Source organism: Nyctereutes procyonoides, unplaced genomic scaffold (assembly GCF_905146905.1).
Source record: "Nyctereutes procyonoides isolate TBG_1078 unplaced genomic scaffold, NYPRO_anot_genome, whole genome shotgun sequence".
In the NCBI taxonomy this organism is placed as follows: domain Eukaryota; kingdom Metazoa; phylum Chordata; class Mammalia; order Carnivora; family Canidae; genus Nyctereutes; species Nyctereutes procyonoides.
The window spans coordinates 18,112,912-18,132,308 of NW_026575160.1; the positions used below are offsets into that span (position 1 = coordinate 18,112,912).

At 38.6% G+C, this 19,397-nt stretch overlaps 1 protein-coding gene across 6 annotated transcripts in view; it reads right to left on the reverse strand.

Annotated features, from left to right (window-relative positions):
- The window catches only part of PDE1C (phosphodiesterase 1C), a 488,089-nt gene that overhangs the window by 76,162 nt on the left and 392,530 nt on the right, over window positions 1–19,397 (reverse strand). For all 6 annotated transcript variants that reach the window (XM_055314667.1, XM_055314669.1, XM_055314672.1 and 3 more), the window contains 6 exons: window positions 17,990–18,106; window positions 15,697–15,837; window positions 6,707–6,807; window positions 4,097–4,225; window positions 3,081–3,182; window positions 2,394–2,514 (listed from right to left, as the gene is read on the reverse strand). In XM_055314667.1, coding sequence (XP_055170642.1) covers window positions 2,394–2,514; window positions 3,081–3,182; window positions 4,097–4,225; window positions 6,707–6,807; window positions 15,697–15,837; window positions 17,990–18,106 — 711 coding nt within the window. The remainder of the gene's footprint in view (window positions 1–2,393; window positions 2,515–3,080; window positions 3,183–4,096; window positions 4,226–6,706; window positions 6,808–15,696; window positions 15,838–17,989; window positions 18,107–19,397) is intronic.

Genomic DNA, 19,397 nt, shown 5'->3' on the forward strand with positions numbered 1-19,397 from the left:
ACTAATACATGAAATGAGAATTAGAAATGGGGAAACAACCACAGACACAGAGGATATTAAAGAATTGTATGAATTTGATGTTTGCAAAATATTAAAAAACCAGAAATATAGAGGAAATGAACCTCAAGACTTTTATAGCATGTATTTACCAAAGAGGCAAACTTCTACTTTTTAAAAGTCAATATTTCATTGAGAAGCACCCCAAGGCCATAGCTTGGATTTTGTAAAATATGGTTATAGTACTGAAGATGTAACTTACTCTTTTAGCAAAGTATGGAAGGTCTGGTCTATCAACACTGAGGCTATGCCCTTATTTTGAATTATAGCCCAGCTTTCAAATGTAATATTTTCAAAGACTCTGTAGTCCCATTGAGATTTCCCATTTGAACTGTCCGATTTAAAATCTATAGTTAAGAGCTGAGGCAACATTTCTCCTACATGGGTTACTTACAATGGCTCATGGCATCTGGGTTAAAATATTAAGTCGATAAAAATAATTTACTGAATCATAATTACTAAAAAATGGTTCCAGTCCAGTGAGCTAACATTCCACTCCCAATAGGCAAGAAATTCAATAAGGTTATTTTCACATTGCCTCTAGCACCTTTTCATTCAATTAAAGCATATGTGTATGCAAACTAGGTTTCCTTTATGGGAAAAATTGTGCACATATTTAAGCAATTTCTCATAATCACTCACAATTAAAAGAAAGAATCATTCCTATACCTCAATCTTAAATGAATTAGCTATCACCTACCTTTGGCTATGGATTAAATACTCTCAGCCATAGGGGGTGTTATCACACAAGCAATATTAAAGAAAGCATATAATAAAATCCTTTCACTAATATTAGAAAAACAGCTTCCAGAAAATTGGCTCAAAATTAGGCCTTGATTAAGGATGAATTTGCAGTCATTCTTATATATATAAGGCCATACCTGTATAGCTCTAGTTCCTCGCACACCACTGGGTTCTCCTTGAAAACAAGCCTGAGAGACCAAGCAATAACTTTGCAAGGGGAAATGCCCACATGTAGAATCGGGTACCTTAGGGTATATTCACATAACAGTTTAGGGGAACATGCGTATGTGCATGTGTTGATGTGCACCCCTAGACAGTGTGAAGGAAGTATAGAACATTTAATGCCAGAAGGACCCTAAGGAAACATATGGTTCAACCTTCTCCTAAATCCCTCCTACTGCCAGCACCTCCTAAAATACAAATCACAGATAAGACCATTGGGAACTAAAAAAAAAAAAAAAAAAAAAGACCATTGGGAACTAGAAGAGGGATTGGATTAGTCCCACAAACCAGTTGGAATAAAAGCTTCAATAAAGGGTCTTCTGGATATTGTTGAATATGCTGTTGACTCTGCTCCCACCTCATCACTAGAAATTGTGTACAGTTTCAGAAGAAAAAATACACACACGTAGATGCCTCCTACAGCTTTTCAATTCAAATCAAAATCATAGAATAAGAGTAATCATAGGAGTAATTTACTTCCAAAAATTGAGTAACCATTAAAAGAGCCTATCTCATGTCAGTTTAGGGGACAGAGTTGAGACTGGCATCATGAGTAGTGTCTTGTGCAGAAGTAACTGAATTAGCTGTGCTGATGTGAATTTGCTATATTTTAGGTCCTTACAGCCTGCATGTCATCTGGCTTCCAACCTCAGGACCTCATGTCTCGAAGCAAATGTTTTAGTGGCAGCTCTTGTTGGAAGACATCAGTTTTGGTACGATGCATTTATTTCTCCATTTCTCTACTTCTGTGTACCTTTTTTTTTTTTTTAATTTTAAAGTATTGCCTACTCACTAAAAACTGGATACCCTTGTAGAAAACACAATCCTGGGTCTTAGGATGGATGTAGTATGTTTAAATATAATTGAAACAGTAGCTTCTAGTGATTTCCTGACCACAAATTGCTACACCTCGCTTTAGAATCTAACTTATCCGGCTCAAAAGAAACCACCCAATCAATTATAACAGATTATTATGAGTTAAAGGTTAACATCTTAATCCCACATGGTGATGCAAAAGCAACCACCATTTGGTCAACCCATTAGAATAGGAGTAAAAGGGAAAGTAACCAAATGACACCTTGACCAAAAAACGGACAAAAATAATTTTTTTTTCCAAACAGAAATGCATAGGACAGAAATACCATAATATTCTGAGAACCAAAATTTAGGTAAGAGTCAAACATAACATGACTAAAATGCCACACACGCACGCACACACACACACACACACACACACACACACAAGCTATGAACCCTTCCTCCCCAAAGAAAATGACTGAAATGCCAATAGTCTTCTTATAGCATTGCTGAAATATAAAACTCAGAAACTATCCAGTGCTGACAGCCCTGAGAATAGCACAACAAGGTACCTGTCTGAAGAACTCTTCTAGAAGCGACATTGTCCAGCGATGATGGAGCTCCCATGCTTTTGCTGGATGGCTTATGTCTGCTGTGTGCAGCATCAGGGATAATGCTTTTGGCTTTTCAATTCTATAAACCCAAAGGACCCAAACACATGACAAACAAACTTTCAGAACCTCAATAAGAGTTTTTAAAAATCATTAATTTCTTAACCTCTCCCCATTCTCTCATCTCCACCCCCACTTCAGCTGAACTGGGGGGAAGCATCATTTCATCCCACAGGGGTATCCAACAGCTTAGTCTCCATGTTTATGGTGCTGGACACCTCATAAATGGACTCAAAACTATTTCTGGAATAATTGCATCACTCAAAAAAAAAAAAAAACAAGAATCTAAAAGATTCACTCACTGGCTTTTGTTGCCCCCATACTGAGTGAATCTTTGTTCAGTTTCCTGCAAGGAATGATTTTAAAATCTAATGTGTGGGGTCAAATTGTTACTGGCCCTATTATTTATTTCAACTTTGATGAGAATCTGTGATATGTACAACTGTAATGCCCTCTCCTCAACCATCCCCACATGGTGAGACCATTCAAGGAAGCTCTCTGAAGGAGGGACACTTCAAAGGTGCAAAAACATGGACAAGAACCAGTTCAAACACCTATAAAAACACATGATGTCACAGGTCCACTCACGCTTCTGGCTGTTGCAGAGCAGTCTTCATTGCTTTGATTTGTTGGAAATGACAGGACATGTCTGTGGCCATCACCATCTCAATTACCAAGGTCCGAAACTCCCTTTCAGGGACACCCCATGAAGAGAGAAGCATGGAAGTAAAAAAAAAAAAAGAAAGAAAGAAAGTAAAAATTTGTTTATATTTTTTGCCACTTCTAAGCAAAATCAGTTAATGGTGACATTTCTAATCACCTTGAACCATTTAGGTGAACTTTTTTTTTTTTAGGAGGAATAAGTGAAGGTTAAGGATTAAGGAATCATTTTTTAGGAATATGACATGTGGAACACACATATCAGTATGGCTTACTTTTCTGAATCTTTACATAATGGCTAGCACAATGAACAGCCAAGCATTTAATTACAATATAAGTACTATTTGCATCACAGTAGATTCAGAACTTTATAAAGATTAAAATGGTTTTGTCTCTAATCTTTGAAATATCTTGACCTATATTTATAGCTACAAAGCCTTGCAGGCTTGCTATATACATACATTACAATATGTGCTAAGCATTTTAAATGGATTATATCATTTACTATAACATTAACTAAATCATGGGGTAAATTTTATTATCTATTTTATAGAAATTAAATTTTACAACAGTATGAAGGGTTAGGTAACTTCCTAAATGCCATACAACTAGTAACTATGTCCATATTCAAACTCAGGTGTGCCTAAATTCATTCAGAGACGTTTCCTAAGGTAAAAAACAGCAGGTATTTCCAAAGCACCTACAATATATTTCAGTATTTGTATTAAGAAAAAAAAAGAGAGAGAGAAGGTGGGGAAGAGAGAGAGAAAAGAGAGAAGAGGAGGAGGAGGAGGGAGGGAGAGGACAGACCAAGGTAGGAAGAGACAGAGAAAGAAGGTGCCACAAACATTTCAAGTGGTGCTATATCTCCAAAAGCAGCATATTTAATCTCTCCTCATGGTTCTCTTCCTGGACTCCAAATCTCTCTCCTGTCTCATCCTTACCTCCAGTCATCCTTTGAGAGGTTGATCAAAATATTCATTTCCTCGTCCTCTTGCAGAAGGCGATAGGCTGCACTTAAATGGTGATTTTCTAATACAGACCTATCGTTGTACAGAATAGCAGGGTCAGACCTGAACAGAAAGAAAAATAGTTTAGGATGTTTAACGGTTGAGGTTTTTCAGGTAACTCTCTCAAGCTAGAATGGACCACCTTTTTTCCTATGTTTAACAATTATATTTGCCCCCATGCCATTATGTCAACCAATTAACTAAAACCAACACCACAAATCATCAATAGGTATTTGTAGGGTATTTAAATGTTAATATGTTAATATGAAATATGTGATATCCAACTGTAGGACTCTCTGAAAGCTGTTCCATAACCAGATCTCAGTGATCTCTACTAGTAGCATAGGTGGATTTCATAAAACACGGGTCAACTCAAATTTCCTTGTATTTTCTGGAATGCCTTTAATTTTTAAAAATTTTATTCAGTGAAAGAATTTATTTATTATTGTTATAATTTTCTGAACACATATCACCTGGTAGGTAGAGTCTGCCAAGTGCCTCTGGTAGTACCTTGATCTTAATTTTGCCATGTGGAAGCCATGTGTATAAAATTGAGAGTAAAGAATATAAGGATTATATGATAGTTGCTAGTCACTTATTCGCAGACCATTGCGCCAAACACAGAGCTGTACACTGCCTTAGATTATTATAACTTATTTGTTTCTCATCAAGGAAGCAGAGTCTCAGTGATGTAAAATGACTTCCCAGACCACGATGCCTACGGGTCAGGGTTGGGATGAAGGCAAGGTCTTCTGACAGTTCGCCCACTGCTCCTCACAATAACTTGTGCCTGTCACTGGCCAAACTTTGGGATATAGCTAGTATGCCTTTAAAGTGTCAAGCTTAACGTATCATCAAGGGACAAAGGACTTGGTTACAGATTTAGTTTTCTGTATAGGGATCACACAGGCTGAGATGCTTTGAATAAAGTTCTATTAAAGAAGACCAATGTTTCAATTTTATTCCAAACCAAGCGTAATGGAATCCACTGAAATTTTCCTACTCCTATGGAGATAACACAAAATGCGCAAACCCCATGGTGAAAGGTCTTATCTTGTATCTGTTAAGTAAGGTTCCCACTGATGTGTATTTTGTGATGGTAAGCTCTTTTCCAGCTGCTGTAATGAAGCCATTTCCTCTGAGTTGAGATGGGTTTTGATATTGGTCTCCAGCAAAGACTCACATACAGTTGCTCTAACCGCCTCTTTCTTCAGCAGGTGCTAATCATCGCAGCCTCAGTCCTCAGAGCAAAGATACCACTCATAGATATCCAGTCAACAGAGCTGCTCTGTGGAATTCCCTGTATTTAAAGCCCTTGAAACAGAACCACAAAAGGCTGCTTCCCAGCAGCTGAGGCTCCCCTCTGCGAGGAAGCGGGGAGATAGACAATGAAGCTAATGGCTTAAATCCTTTTGTCTGCTGACATTCTATTGAAATTCCCCTTCTGAACAGAGATCCAACAATACTGCCTTCTTTTGTGTACCTCATAATTAAGTGTTCGGTTCATTAAATAAATGTAGATTGATTTAATGAACACAAACCTATCTGGACTATGCACCTGCTTTTTCAAGTGAAACCTCAAGTATTTATTTGGTTTTAAATTCTCATCGCTCCCCACTACATTCTTCCTCTTAGACATGCCATCTTTCACCAAATTCTAGCTTCTCTTGATTACTATGTCAAGGCCCAATTAACCCTATTAGAGTCTCTCCAGTTTCATATAACTGTCTTAAGAGAAGGTATGTTATTAGGTTAGGACAGGACAGATGAAGTTTCATCCTAAATGGAAAGACAATTGACTGGTACTGCTTGCCTAGAATGCTGTGTCGAGAGGAATACTGAGGATAAAAATGAAGCTTGGTTAAAAAAAAAATGATTAGTGATGTCTGTTATAGTCAAGAGGTTCAGAGTCAGGTACCTGGACCCATACTTAATACCAACCCCCCCACCCAGAGATTTGTGTTTACCTGTGCAGTTCATCATAGTGGGTACACAGGTTATCTATGGCGAGGGCTGTCTACATGAGACAACCCAGCTCCCCAAACCCTCTGCCAGGGAGCAATGCGAGCACTAAACAGAACAAGGATGAAATCAGGAAGGAGAAGAGTGTCCCCAAAATCCCAGAGGCCATAGGGCAAGAAGGCCCAGTTATCGTACATGTCAACAGAAACACCCTGATCCGCCATCCTCGCTGATCCAATCTACATGACAACTGCACCTTTACGTAAATTCTTCTACCACCTAGTAGAAATAGGTAGCGTATGCACATTATATATATAAGTAAATAAATAGCTAGCATTAGAATAGAGAAGAAAAGGATATTCATATACGATGTGAATAACATTACGAGAATTGGGCGCAGACGGGTTCTCAAACTAAATCTTGATCAAAGCTGACCAGGCTGATCTCTTGTAGAAAAGTTCCTTTCTTCAGAAATGCAAAATAGAGTAACCATGCAAAAGAAAGACAGCTAACACCTTTCTGACTTCTAAAACTCTACGCCTGGCCCCTCCTGCCTCCTCTCCAAACATCCAACATCCTCACCGTGTCTGAATGTGGAAATTGTTGGTGGTTCCGGTGTGCTCATAGTCGTGGATGGCAGCTGAGAAGATTATAGCAAAGATCTCCAGTTCTGTCAGCCAGTTCTGAAAGGGAGATTGCAGGGCAATCAGATAATCTGTTTCTTTCTCAGAGAAAGTCCTCAGCTTGCTGACAACACACGCGCGTCGTTGCCTTTCCACCCTGCAGCTGGTGCGCTATTGCCAAACACACGTTTTCTGACGGATGGATTTTTTTTTTCTCCCTAGGAGGAGGCTGGGGGGCATGTGATTTGGAAGTAGCACTCCCAGCAAGGTTGAAAAAGTGAACTAGTAGTTTCATTTTTTTTTTCAAGGAAGCAAAAAACAAGGAACATGAAGACTTTAAAAACCCTCATTGTATTCGTTCCCAAATTCCAAGTAAATTCCTACATAGACAAAGAAAAAAAATTAAGAATTTCAACACAATACCAAGAACTAAGCATAACAGAAAACCTAATGTCTATCTACTAGAGAGTGGGTAGGTAGACATATGGGAAGATGACACCTGGCCTTCTGCCTTATGCATGCTGATGTTGGAAAAGACCACCCCCATCCACACCACCAAAACTGGCTGTAGTTCAAGGTTCTCAGATTGTGTTCCCTGGATCAGCAGAGGTAGCGTCACCTGGCAGCTTGTCAAAAATCCAAATCCCACCTCAATCCCACCAAATCAGAAACTCTGGATTTTACCACCAATCTGTGTTTTACCAAGCAATCCAGATAATTCTGATGTATGCTAGTATTTGAGAACCACTGCATATTTAAAGTTTCCATAACTGACTTCCTCTTCCATAACTATAGATTCATTGATGCCTCCCAACCTTCCTGTAAACCATACTACTCAATGCCCACATGACCGAACATCCATGACTGCTAGCCCAACCTTTGGGACCCTCAGCTCACTTTTGTTACCAGTTGAAGTGATACTTACAAGTTCCAGTGTGGTTTATTCCAAACACTGTTTTGGAATAAAAACAGTTTTGGAAAAAAGACTGTTTTGGCAAGTTGCACTTGTTATTATAGTTATGTAACTAAATAGGACATAAAACCAATAAAATACAAACATGAAAGTGGAGCTGTTCGCCTATAGAAGGCACTGAGGGGGGCACTTGACGGGATGAGCACTGGGTGTTATTCTGTATGTTGGCAAATTGACCACCAATAAAAATAAATTGATTATTAAAAAAATAAATAAATATTAATAAATTAAAAAAAAGAATCTAAGTTCAATGATTTGGACAGTCACTAAGAGGCTGCTATCAAAACAGGTGTGGTGAGTGTGAAACAATAAAATAATTATAAAAATGTAGATCAATTCTGCACTCAGTTTGCTTCATGAGTATCTTTAAGTTCACATTTCACTTTGAAGAAACAAAACTAAAATTTTTAGATAGGGTCAGGGTTAAAGCAAGACTGATATGAGTACCCAAATCAGCAGAATTCAGAAATTAAAGAGGTCAGAATTAAAGATTACTGAATAGACTATATTTAATTTGGGGGCACCTGGGTGACTCAATGGTTGAGCATCTGTCTTTGGCTTAGGCCGTAATCCCGGGGTCCTGGGATTGAGTCCCACATCAGGCCCCCACAGAGAGCCAGCTTCTCCCTCTATGTCTCTGCCTCTCTCTGTCTCTCATGAATAAATAAATAAAATTTTTAAAAAATTGACTTAAGTTAGTAGAAAGTGATTAAGAATGGACACATACGGGGGGAGCCCAGTGGCCAAGTGGTTTAGCGCCGCCTTCGGCCCCAAGGCGTGATCCTGGAGACCCGGGATCCAGTCCCACATCGCGCTCCCTGCATGGAGCCTGCTTCTCTCTCTGCCTGTGTCTCTGCCTCTCTCTCACTCTCTCTCTCTCTGCTGTCATGAATAAATAAAAGCTTTAAAAAACTTAAAAAAAAAAAGAATGGACACATACATTTTTATAATTCCCACCTTAACTTTTTAAAATTAACTACTAATTTTAATATTCATCTTGAAAATTTCCTGAGAATTATTGCCTTTTTAAGGATCACTAAAAGCAAAATAAATAAACTACATAACAACCGATAGAAAAGAAAAAAGACTCTACAGTAAGGACAAGAATAAGCATAGTGAGAACTCAGGGTAAAAGAACCCATACTTTTGAAAATTATTTCTAGTAGAATTCAGCATTAGATATCAGGAAACTTTTTGGCATCTCTGATATCGCACCTCAAAAATACAAGCTGATCTATCAGAAACAGGAAGACATAAAGAAAAAAGCAGACTAAGATGAAAAACCAACAAAATGAAATGCCAGTTTAAGATAATTAAGATCTGCAAGTAAACTGAAGATATAAAGCCTACCCTGGAAGCAGTGAAGGGCTTTCTTAATGTGATTAGTGTCTACGGGGCCTCATGTGTCAGAAGCTACTCCAGGCATTTTGCACATGGAAACTCATGCCAGACACACAACTCCACAAGGGTAGGTACTAGATGAGAAACCTGAAGCTGGGAAAGGTTTAGTAACTAACCCAAGGTCACACAGCTAGTCATGTGAATACCCTCGAGAGTTCCCACTCAATCTTTCTCACATTTCCTTTGGTCATGGTTCATGTGTTTACTCCATTTTGCATAAAATTAGAAGTATAATTTTATATTTTTCTTTATATTTTCCAAGCATGTTTTACACACATGTTCTTGATATCATTCTCATTTTGGCAATGTCTTTCTTTTCCTTCCCTGTACCCTGGTACTACCCATTAGACTTGACTACCTCTACCTACCCCCACTTCCCCCCGACCAATATATCTCTTTCTCCAAACTCATGCAAAGTTAACTTAACATTTTAAAATAAGATTATGAGGCTACCTTGGAGCTAGTCGAGCCATGCTTGGAACAGAACTTCTAAAATGACAAATATGTCTGGAACACTATAGTACAAGGCTTTTTCTGTTGGCTATAAGTAGGATCTCTGCAAGCACATAGCTCTTCCTAAAACTGAAGGTGTTTATACTCGTGATGACACTAAATTCTGTCTAGGCAAGACAGTGCTCACGAGTACAACAGAAAGATGACTCCTGGTGGCAAACCCAACAAAACCAGAGTAGTCTGAGGAAATGTACCTTATACTCATGGAAACAGTGACATGATTCATGCCAGATCCCAAAGCAACCTTCCTGCTAAGGCCTTTGGACACAGAACTCATGTTATGCTGTACCCTTCGAGGATTTAAACTCATGGAAAAATAAATAAATAAAAATGTAGATATTTTTTCTATTGTGAAATAAATAAATCAGTAAGTCAATCAATAAAAGGATTATGACTGAGAGCCAATATACCATCTAAATAAATCTGAATCATAGGGCATCAACCTAGACTACAGGTGTCTAAATAACTACATAATCATGGTTCTCACAGTAACTTCTCCTTTTTACCCAAACACACCAACAAGATCCTATCTTACATATAACCCACTTTTAATAAAACAAAATCAACAAATGATTTCTTTATTTTTAAAGATTTTATTTATTTATTCATGAGAGACACAGAGAGAGCAGAGACATAAGCAGAAGGAGAAGCAGGCTCCCTGCAGGAAGCATGATGCAGGACTTGATCCCAGAGCCCCAGGATCACACCCTGAGCCCAAGGCAGACACTCAACCACTGAGCCATCCAGGGCCTTCAACAAATGATTTAAATAAGCAAATAACAAAAAATAAAACCATAGCCTTTTAAAAGTCATCTTAACACCTTGCTTTTCAAAAAACCCTGTGGATACTTAGAAATCAGTTCTGTTTGAGGATAAGAAGAAAGGAAAGATGGTATCTGGCACAAAAGGAAGGAAGTAAGGAAAGAGGGAGGGAAGAAAAAAGAGAAGTAGAGAGGAAAGGAGGAAGTAAAGGAGGGAGCCAGGGAGGAAGGGAAGAAGAGAAAAAGAGAGAAAGAAAAAAAAGAAAGATAAAAAGAGAAGATAAATATCTTCACCCAGGGGCCGTGAAGATTGGACAGAACAAGAAATGGAAGTGTGCATTTCCAGAAAAATGAACACAGGAGCCAATCCCAGTATCAAAAGATGATTCATCATGAGTAAGGAAATGATTCCCTTTACTGGAGAGGCAGTTAGAGCTAATTAGAGTCCTGTAGTGTCAGGCATTAGAGGCTACAGTGAGGAACACAAACCAGATCCAAGAGGCAATAAAGTTTACATGCAAAAGTAACATGGTCAGCATGCCACTGAGGGGGAGAAATAAGAGCAGTACTTGTGTGTGTGTGTGTGTGTGTGTGTGTGTGTGTGTGTGAAGAGCAGTACTTTTGGATGGAAAGTCCTTATAGGATGTATAGACAATTTGGAGGAAGAATCCATATGGGTTAGCAACTAACTGAATGCAGAAGGGAGAAAGAGGTCGCAGTCAAGGAGAAGAATGAATTAAAGATGATCCTAACATTCCTAGCCTGAGTGACAAAAGTGCAAAACGAAACAAAACAAAAAAATGATGGGTGGCATCATTAATAGAGACAGAGATCAGAAGTTTTGAGGGAAACCAGGCTTCATTTTTTTAAAAAGATTTTATTTATTTCTTTGGGAGAGAGAGAAAGCATGAGCCTGGGAGGGAGAGGAGGGGAAGAGGGAGTAGGAGAAGCAGACTCCTCACTAAGCATGGAGCCTGATGTGGGTTTCCATCCTAGGACCCTGGGATCATGATCTGAGCTGAAGGCAGATGCTTAATCAACTGAGCCACCCAGGTGCCCCTCAAGGCTTCATATTTTAATATGGTCTAGATTTCCACCTAGGGAATCCAGGTTCACCTCTCTATTCTATGGACCTCTGATTAGTAACCTTCACTGTACTCATGTTTTGTCATCGAATGTAACATTAGGAAGTCTTACAAAAGAGGGCAAAGATAATGGGGTCCAAAATTCTGCTGACCACAAACACTAATAAAATTATTTAACACTCTTTTTTTTATAAATATTTTATTTATTTATTCAGGAGAGACACAGGGAGAGGCAGAGACATAGGCAGAGGGAAAAGCAGGCTCCCTGTGGGGAACCTAATGCAGGACTCGATCCCAGGATCCCAGGATAATGACCTGAGCCAAAGGCAGACACTCAACTACTGAGCCACCCAGGTGCCCCTATTTAGCACTCTTTAGCCATTTAGTGTTTCCCATATAAATATAATGATGGCATTTATGACCAAAAGAGCAAGATACATAGCCTCTCACTTCTAAAAAAAAAAAAATACACAAAAGGAAAATTAATGGCACTTGCTTGACAAAAGCAATGAAAGGGGCCAACGGATGGCTTTGGATGTTGGAATCTTTTGACCTAAATCACAATTTGACTGGAGCTCAGAGTCTGATTCAAATTTATTCAATCAACAACTTTTCAGTCTAATTCTGTTCAAAGATTTTTCCCTTAAAAGTGGGCAAAATAATTCCAAAAGGATTCAAGCATATTCTTGGCAGCTAAGTAATGCAATAATGAGTAGTATAAATAGATTACAATGAGTAATACTGTTGATGTTGAAGCCCAGACATCACTTTATCAATTGGATGTTTTGATTCCCTATGTGTCTTACAGTTTATAAAACTGAAATGATTTAAAGCATTTCCCCCTCTTGGTTTGTAATGAAAGGTTAGAGTAACAATATGTTCTCCATTCATCAGTGGAGAATGCTCTCCACTGTTTCTGTACACTTGCAATGAAAGAGGTTTGTTTTGAGCTGCATTTCCAAGAGAGAGTGGGTGGGAAGTAGTTTCTATATTTAAGAATGATTCTGAATATGGCCTGAATTGATAATGAAAATTCAATGGCAAATGAGCTCATTTAAGAACAGCACGCGGTACATCATGATCATTGGCTGCTATAATATAACATTTGTGTTAATGATAACTTCCATTAGCATAAATACTCGGGAATTTTTGAGGGCTAAAAAAGCTGTGTATGATTCACTTTTATATCTCCATAGGACACTGTATACAGCAGGTACTAACTAAATATATATTGAATAGATGAGTCGAAAGCACATCTACACATCTATGTTGATCCTTACCATGATATGATACTTTCTAGTAGCACATGAGGATACTGAGTTATAAGAATATCAGGGGATCTCTTTTTTTTCCCCCCACAGGCACTGTAGAAGTATGGCTAAATTTTTAAATGCACGGCATCAGAAGTCAGTCCTGGGATCAAATCTTAGCTCAGCTCCTCTACTTGTTTGCTTGGGCCACCATAACAAAATGTCACCAACTAGGCGGTTTAAACCAAAGAACTTCATTTTCTCACAGTTCCGGAGGCTAGAAGTCCTAGATCAGGGTATTGGCAGGGCTGGTTTCCGGTGAGAACCCTCTTCCTAGGTTGCAGATGGTCATTGTCCTGTGTCCTCACATGGTCTTTCCTCCATGCGTGTGCATGTCTGCAATCTTAATCTCACTGGAGAATAGGACTTTTGACAATATAAACTGGGGGCAAGGGGTGACAAAATTCCACCTAGGACAGAGACTTTATAATGGGGCAATCTTAACTGTGTGAATGGGTTTCCTCCTCCTTTTCTACTGAATATGTGTCACTTTCTCATTGATTCTTTTATATAATCCAGATCTTAATCCTTGCTCTCTATTTTCCTCCAGTACTTACCGCATTACGATGATTCTTTTTATCCTAGTTTTTAATTCTAATATACTCAGTTTAATCAATATTTTATGTAACTTTTGTGTCTTGAGGTTTATGTAAGAAATAAACATTCTCAAATTTTCTTCTAATATGATCAAATTTTAACCCATTTGTCCCATATTTGGTAACTGATGTAAAGTGGAACAAAAACATTCTTTTCTTTCCCCAAATGAACAATGGTTCCCAGAACATTTTTGAACTGAGTCACTTTCCCTGTAATGTTGTTGGCTATAGATGTGTCCTTACCTTCTCACCTGAACTCTTTCTTCATTATACTCTAGTCAGTGCTCCATCCTCACCAAAGCACTGAGACCACTCATGTCAAGGACACTAATGACTTCCATGTTGCCAAAGGCAGTGGTCACTTGTCTATTCTCATCCTACCTGACATTTTGGCATGTCCCATACAATTCACTATTCTCTTGTGAAGCGCTTACTTTCCTTGGTTTCCATGACTCCACACTCTCTTGGTTTTTATTCCAATGTCACTGACAACTCCATTTTAGTTACTGTTGTTGGCTCTAATTCTTTACCTTTATTTTATCTTATTTTATTTCAAGATTTTATTTATTTATTTGAGAGAGAGCATACACAAGCAGGGGGAGTGGCAGAGGGAGAAGGAGTGAAGCAGACTCTCTGAGGAGCAGGGAGCCCAACATGAGGCTCGATCCCAGGATCTCAGGATTATTACCTGAGCCAAAGGCAGATGCTTAACCAACTGAGCCACCCATGCACTCCTCTTTACCTTCTTTTTAAACTTTTAACTATGGCAGGACTCACTGCAAAGCCCCTAGGACAGCTATTTTATCTACATCCAATTTAGGCCTTTCATTTGACCTAATAATCTGTAATTGATTTTATTGCTTTTTAAAAAAGAGATGGCCAAATTATTTTCATAGAATACTTCCTCAACTTTTTAAGACACTACATTGCGTTGGCTGAGCCCTCCAGAAAAAATGCTCAATAGCAACACTAGTGTGGCCATCCCTGTTTTGCTCCATGCTTTCATGGAATTACCATTAACTAAATCTGCTCTATGTTCCTGGAAAAATTATTTACCACATTGAACAGGTCCCCTTGATAGTTTTTCTATAATTTAAAAAATTATTGCTTTTTAAAATAATATTTTTAAGAAGCCTGCTTTACAATAAGGAAAAACTGAGAATTGTTGAGAGGTTTCAGGGAAATCCAGCAAAGTTTCACTAACGACAATTCCTAACTATTGAGTTTCCTTCAGGAGGCAGACAGAGCACTTCATATTTTTGATAGTTTATTCCTAACTACCACAGTATTTCTACAAGAAAGAATATTTTTCATCATTTTAAAAATGAGGAAATCCTGACTCAGAGATTTAGGTGATTTATCATAGGTCACTAAATCTAATAAGTAATTACTCAAGGATTTATATCCCACTCTATCTCACTCCAATGGAACACTCCTCCCACTGTGTTCCATTTTTAATTCAGTAAGATATTAGACAAAGTCTTTCAACATGCCCTAGAGGAAAAAAATAACAAATGTGTTCAGTTTATGGGCTAATTAATAATCATAGCCAAACAATGTCTACCTTGATGTCAACTCTGAAGATTTCAAAGGAAAAAGTCATAGAGACTTAACACAGAGACCTAGCTATTTGTCACTAATAGCTGTATCCTGTAAAAGTAATAGCTTTCATCAAGGCAAAGAGGGAAAAGGCACAGATAACCAAGTTAAACAATGGATGCCAGTTCATACAATGGATCACAGAACATAGACTCAAAAACATCTAAAGAGCTGAAATGTTGGGCCAAAACAAGTAAGAAAAAATTCAAATGATTAGAAATAAAGATTGCCCTTTAGGTCAAATGAATTGCACACACATAAATAGGATGAGATTAACTGCAATCCTTGTGAAAAAGATCTAATGGTTTAAACCAAAAGCTAACTTTGTGGAATGTGGTTGTCAGGCATGCTTGATACGATTTCAGTATGCATGGATAGCATTGTGTTGGACTATAGCAAGAGGTTGATAATACCACTCTCCATACCTGGAAATACATATTTAGTTCTAGAAATTATCTTTAATTTGGCCATAGTCTAATAAAGATGCAAGTCACTACCACATATTTATTTCAAGTCCAGGATGGAAAAAGTATCAGAGGCAATTAGGAACCCCAAGACCTTTGGTGATTGATTAGGCAATTCCTGGGGAGCAGAAAGGCCACGCATCAATGCACTTCTTGTGGACTCAACCTCAACAGAATAGGAAGAGCCTCTAATAAAAACAGTCATCACATCTTTTTGTGTAATCTAAGAGTTCATATTGGTACTTACCGCTACTCCTGTCTTATAAAGGAGGTAATGCACAGTCTGTGTAACATCGGCGGCATGCATTAAATTGTGGTAAGGATTTTTATGTTTGCTGTATCCCACTTCTAGGGCCTCCACAAATGAGACAAGTGCAGAAATGGGGATCTGAAAGAGAGCAGTAAGGTTAAGTAGCCAGTGATTTGATAACTAAGTGAGGAAGCAGAAATCTAAGGCACTTGAACTGCTGCTTTCTGGAAACATAACATACCACATGAAGAAATAGGAACTTTACAAGATTAATGAGAATTACTGAAGAAATCATCAGATTATTTTAAAATCTCACAGGAAGTCCTTGGTTCAAGAACAATCTGCCCAATACATTTTTTGTTGTTGTTGTTTTCAGTCCAGAACCCCAGGAGAATGAAACAGAATCATCTCAAAAGCAGTTAGGGCAGAAAGGTATGTGTTCATCTATTTCTCGGGATCCCTGGGTGGCGCAGTGGTTTGGCGCCTGCCTTTGGCCCAGGGCGCGATCCTGGAGACCCGGGATCGAATCCCACGTCGGGCTCCCAGTGCATGGAGCCTGCTTCTCCCTCTGCCTGTGTCTCTGCCTCTCTCTCTCTCACTGTGTGCCTAGCATAAATAAATAAAAATAAAAAAATATATTTCTCAAGCAAATGTTCAAGTCTTTTATTTCTTGAGAAATAAATGGATCCATACTGCGTAGCATATCTCATTTATTTTGTGGAAAAACATAAATTACCTAAATGTTGTAAGGTATAAATTGATTGCAAAACAAATACAAGCTGCCACTTCCTGAAAACTGTGCCCTTTAGAAGGAGTGATTGTATGCACTGGACACATGGAAAAAACAAAACAAAACAAAACATGTGATATCCCGTTATATATGAGAACAGAAACCAAATGTGTTCTTATGTCTATTACTTGGCAATTTATTATTGTTGCATTGCCATTTGGAATAACATTTACTACTAGTTTAATTCCTTTTCTGTCTCAAATATGTATAATATACATATCTTCTTTCTCTATGTGGCAGAAAATAAAGAACAACTGTAAAATATCTGTACAAGAGAAGGGGACCCTGAAAACATTCACTGGATTTCTTTTCTGGATTAATTCCTTGGCTTAGGGCTAATTATCAAATACAACACTAGGGGAAAAAGAGAGAGTATGTGTTCCAGGAGATTAATAATCATGGTAGGAAGAAAAAAAATAAGGAAAACACTGTATATTAATGTTTCATGAGAGTCTATAACATGTTCTTCCTTAACCACATCCTTCCATATTTACCATCTATGGGTTTTTTAAAACTTAAATATTGCTTCTTATATGTCAGAGATTAGATAATTATCATTTGCAAAAATGAATATCCAATAAGCCCAGGTTCTTTGGGCTGCTCATGAGAGGTCCATGAGCCACTGAAATGCTATGTAAAGGTATGTGTACATGCACAAGAGCTTTGTTCTCTGGAAAGGGTCCTGAGCATCCATCAGATTTTCAGGCAGATTTCTGACACAAAGAAATTAAGAACCACTGCCATAAAGCATTTATGGCTATGTAAAAATATGCCCCCAAGTACATAGTCCTTAGGAAAGTGATAAAGAACTGTGCTGTCTACAGAAATCAATACATTATATTCACAATACCCTGCATTTTCCAGACGCTCATCAATACGATGAGAGATATGATAGATGTTGCCAGATGAATGCACAGATTCCCTGGAGAATCTGGCCTGACCTCTAGAGTCCATGGTATTAGAAAGCAGAAGGGATTGAAAGCTAGAAACAATTCATGCTCTTTACTTAAAGATGAAGAATTAATTTGAAGCACGAATGGCTGGGAAATACCAATGATCTGTCACGGATGATAAGTGAGAGCATTTGTCTGAATTTGAGCCAAGTAGTGGGAAAAAAAGTTTGCAGAGACAGCAGATGCACACTGTCTCCATTACTGTCTCTGCACCAGCAGCGGTCTCAGTACATGAGATCAGGCTGATAGGAGATCTGTGGGCAGAGCCATAGGAGAGTCCCGCTAGTCCGCACTTTGGGCTGTACTTCCAGGAAGACTGGGATCACACTGTGTGCTTCTGGCCTCTCACCTGCTATGACCCCCACCTGGCAAGGGCTTAAGTCAAAGTTCCCACCACCAAGGAGCCAAGGGCAGCAGCTCTCTGGATGATGCTTCCTAAGTCACTCATAGCAGTTTTCAGTGTATATTCAAAGGATTCCCTTGGTCTTAACCCAAAGGTCATGGAAGGATAGACAAATGCATGCATTGTTTAAGAGTAGGCACTGACCTTGAAACGGCTGATCAGATCATAACGTGTGAGTAATTCATAGAAAATGAATTTCAGTGCATGATCCCCACTGGCCTCATTGAGGGAAAAGACATCAAAGGACCACTTGTCCACATCCTGTGTGGCCGAGTAGAGAGAAAGAATGCATTAGTCCAAAGCCACTTGCACAGTTACCAGTTTTCCCGCTTGGAAGTCACCCTTCCACCCTCACCCAGGATTTCATAGCCCAGTCTCTAACACCATTTCTGCCCTCAAACTTCTCCCAACTTGCCAGACCTGCATAGCACTTACTGATAAAATAATAAAATAGTCTTACTACTTAAAACAATAGCCGTAATTTATTGAGTGCTTATCATATGCTAGGCATTGTGATCAGTGATAAATATATAATGTATCCTGAAAACAACTCTAAGGGGTAGGTATTATTAGTCACCTCTTACAGATGAGATAACAAGTTAATTTTCCTAAGTACCATCACAAGTGAAGTGCTAGGGACTCAAGTGGGGCCAGGACACAAACACAGTCAACAGATACCTAAGCTCAGGCTCTTTTCATCAAGCCTGTCCCCTACCACTGCTGAATTGCAATTGATTATTTCACTTCATGACAAGCTAGGGTGCTTCCCTACTCCAAACTTCTTCCCAGTCCCTTACTATTACGTACTGACTTCCTCTTAATCCACAGCTGAGAATGTGAACCCACTTAAATGTATTCAGAAACAAATATGATACAGAATACAAATAATATGTCCCTTCAGTTCAAATTGCTGAGCTAAAACCACGGAGAGAGCCTTCATTTCACAAAACAGAAAAATGCTACCACTTCTGAAATCACTGATCTGAGAACCTAGTGCTCAAATCTGTAAGTCACTTTACTAAAAAAGTAAAAGCAAGAACTAAGCTGAACACACTCCTCACATAACATTCTTGAAGTTTAAAACCTTATTTGTCTATAGCCACCAAAATATACATAAACATCGTCTGATGTCTCCTTGACCTATAACCAGCTACTTGTGGATGTATTAAACGGAGGTGTCTTTAAGCAATAGTTACAGCAACAGTCATTTGGTTTCTTGTGTCAAGAGTTTCACTTTCAGTAGTTAAAGAAAGTGTACTGTTGTAAGCGTGAGACTAAGGACACATGTGAGACTGCACTGGGTCCAGGCAAAGTCAGATGGTTCCTGGGAAGAGATGCTAGCTGTCTGGAACTGCTGGTCTGAGTGGCTCAATGCATTCCAACCTCATCCCTCTATCCTGATCCTGTCCCTTTTCAAACATCCAAACCACCAAAGATCATCTCAAGGTCATTAAGGGTCTCTCTCATGGATGTCCAGGCACAGGAAAACTGAATTGTATATAGAGAAAACCAAACTTTTCCAAAAGGGTTTCAACTGTATTGTTTCAGTTGA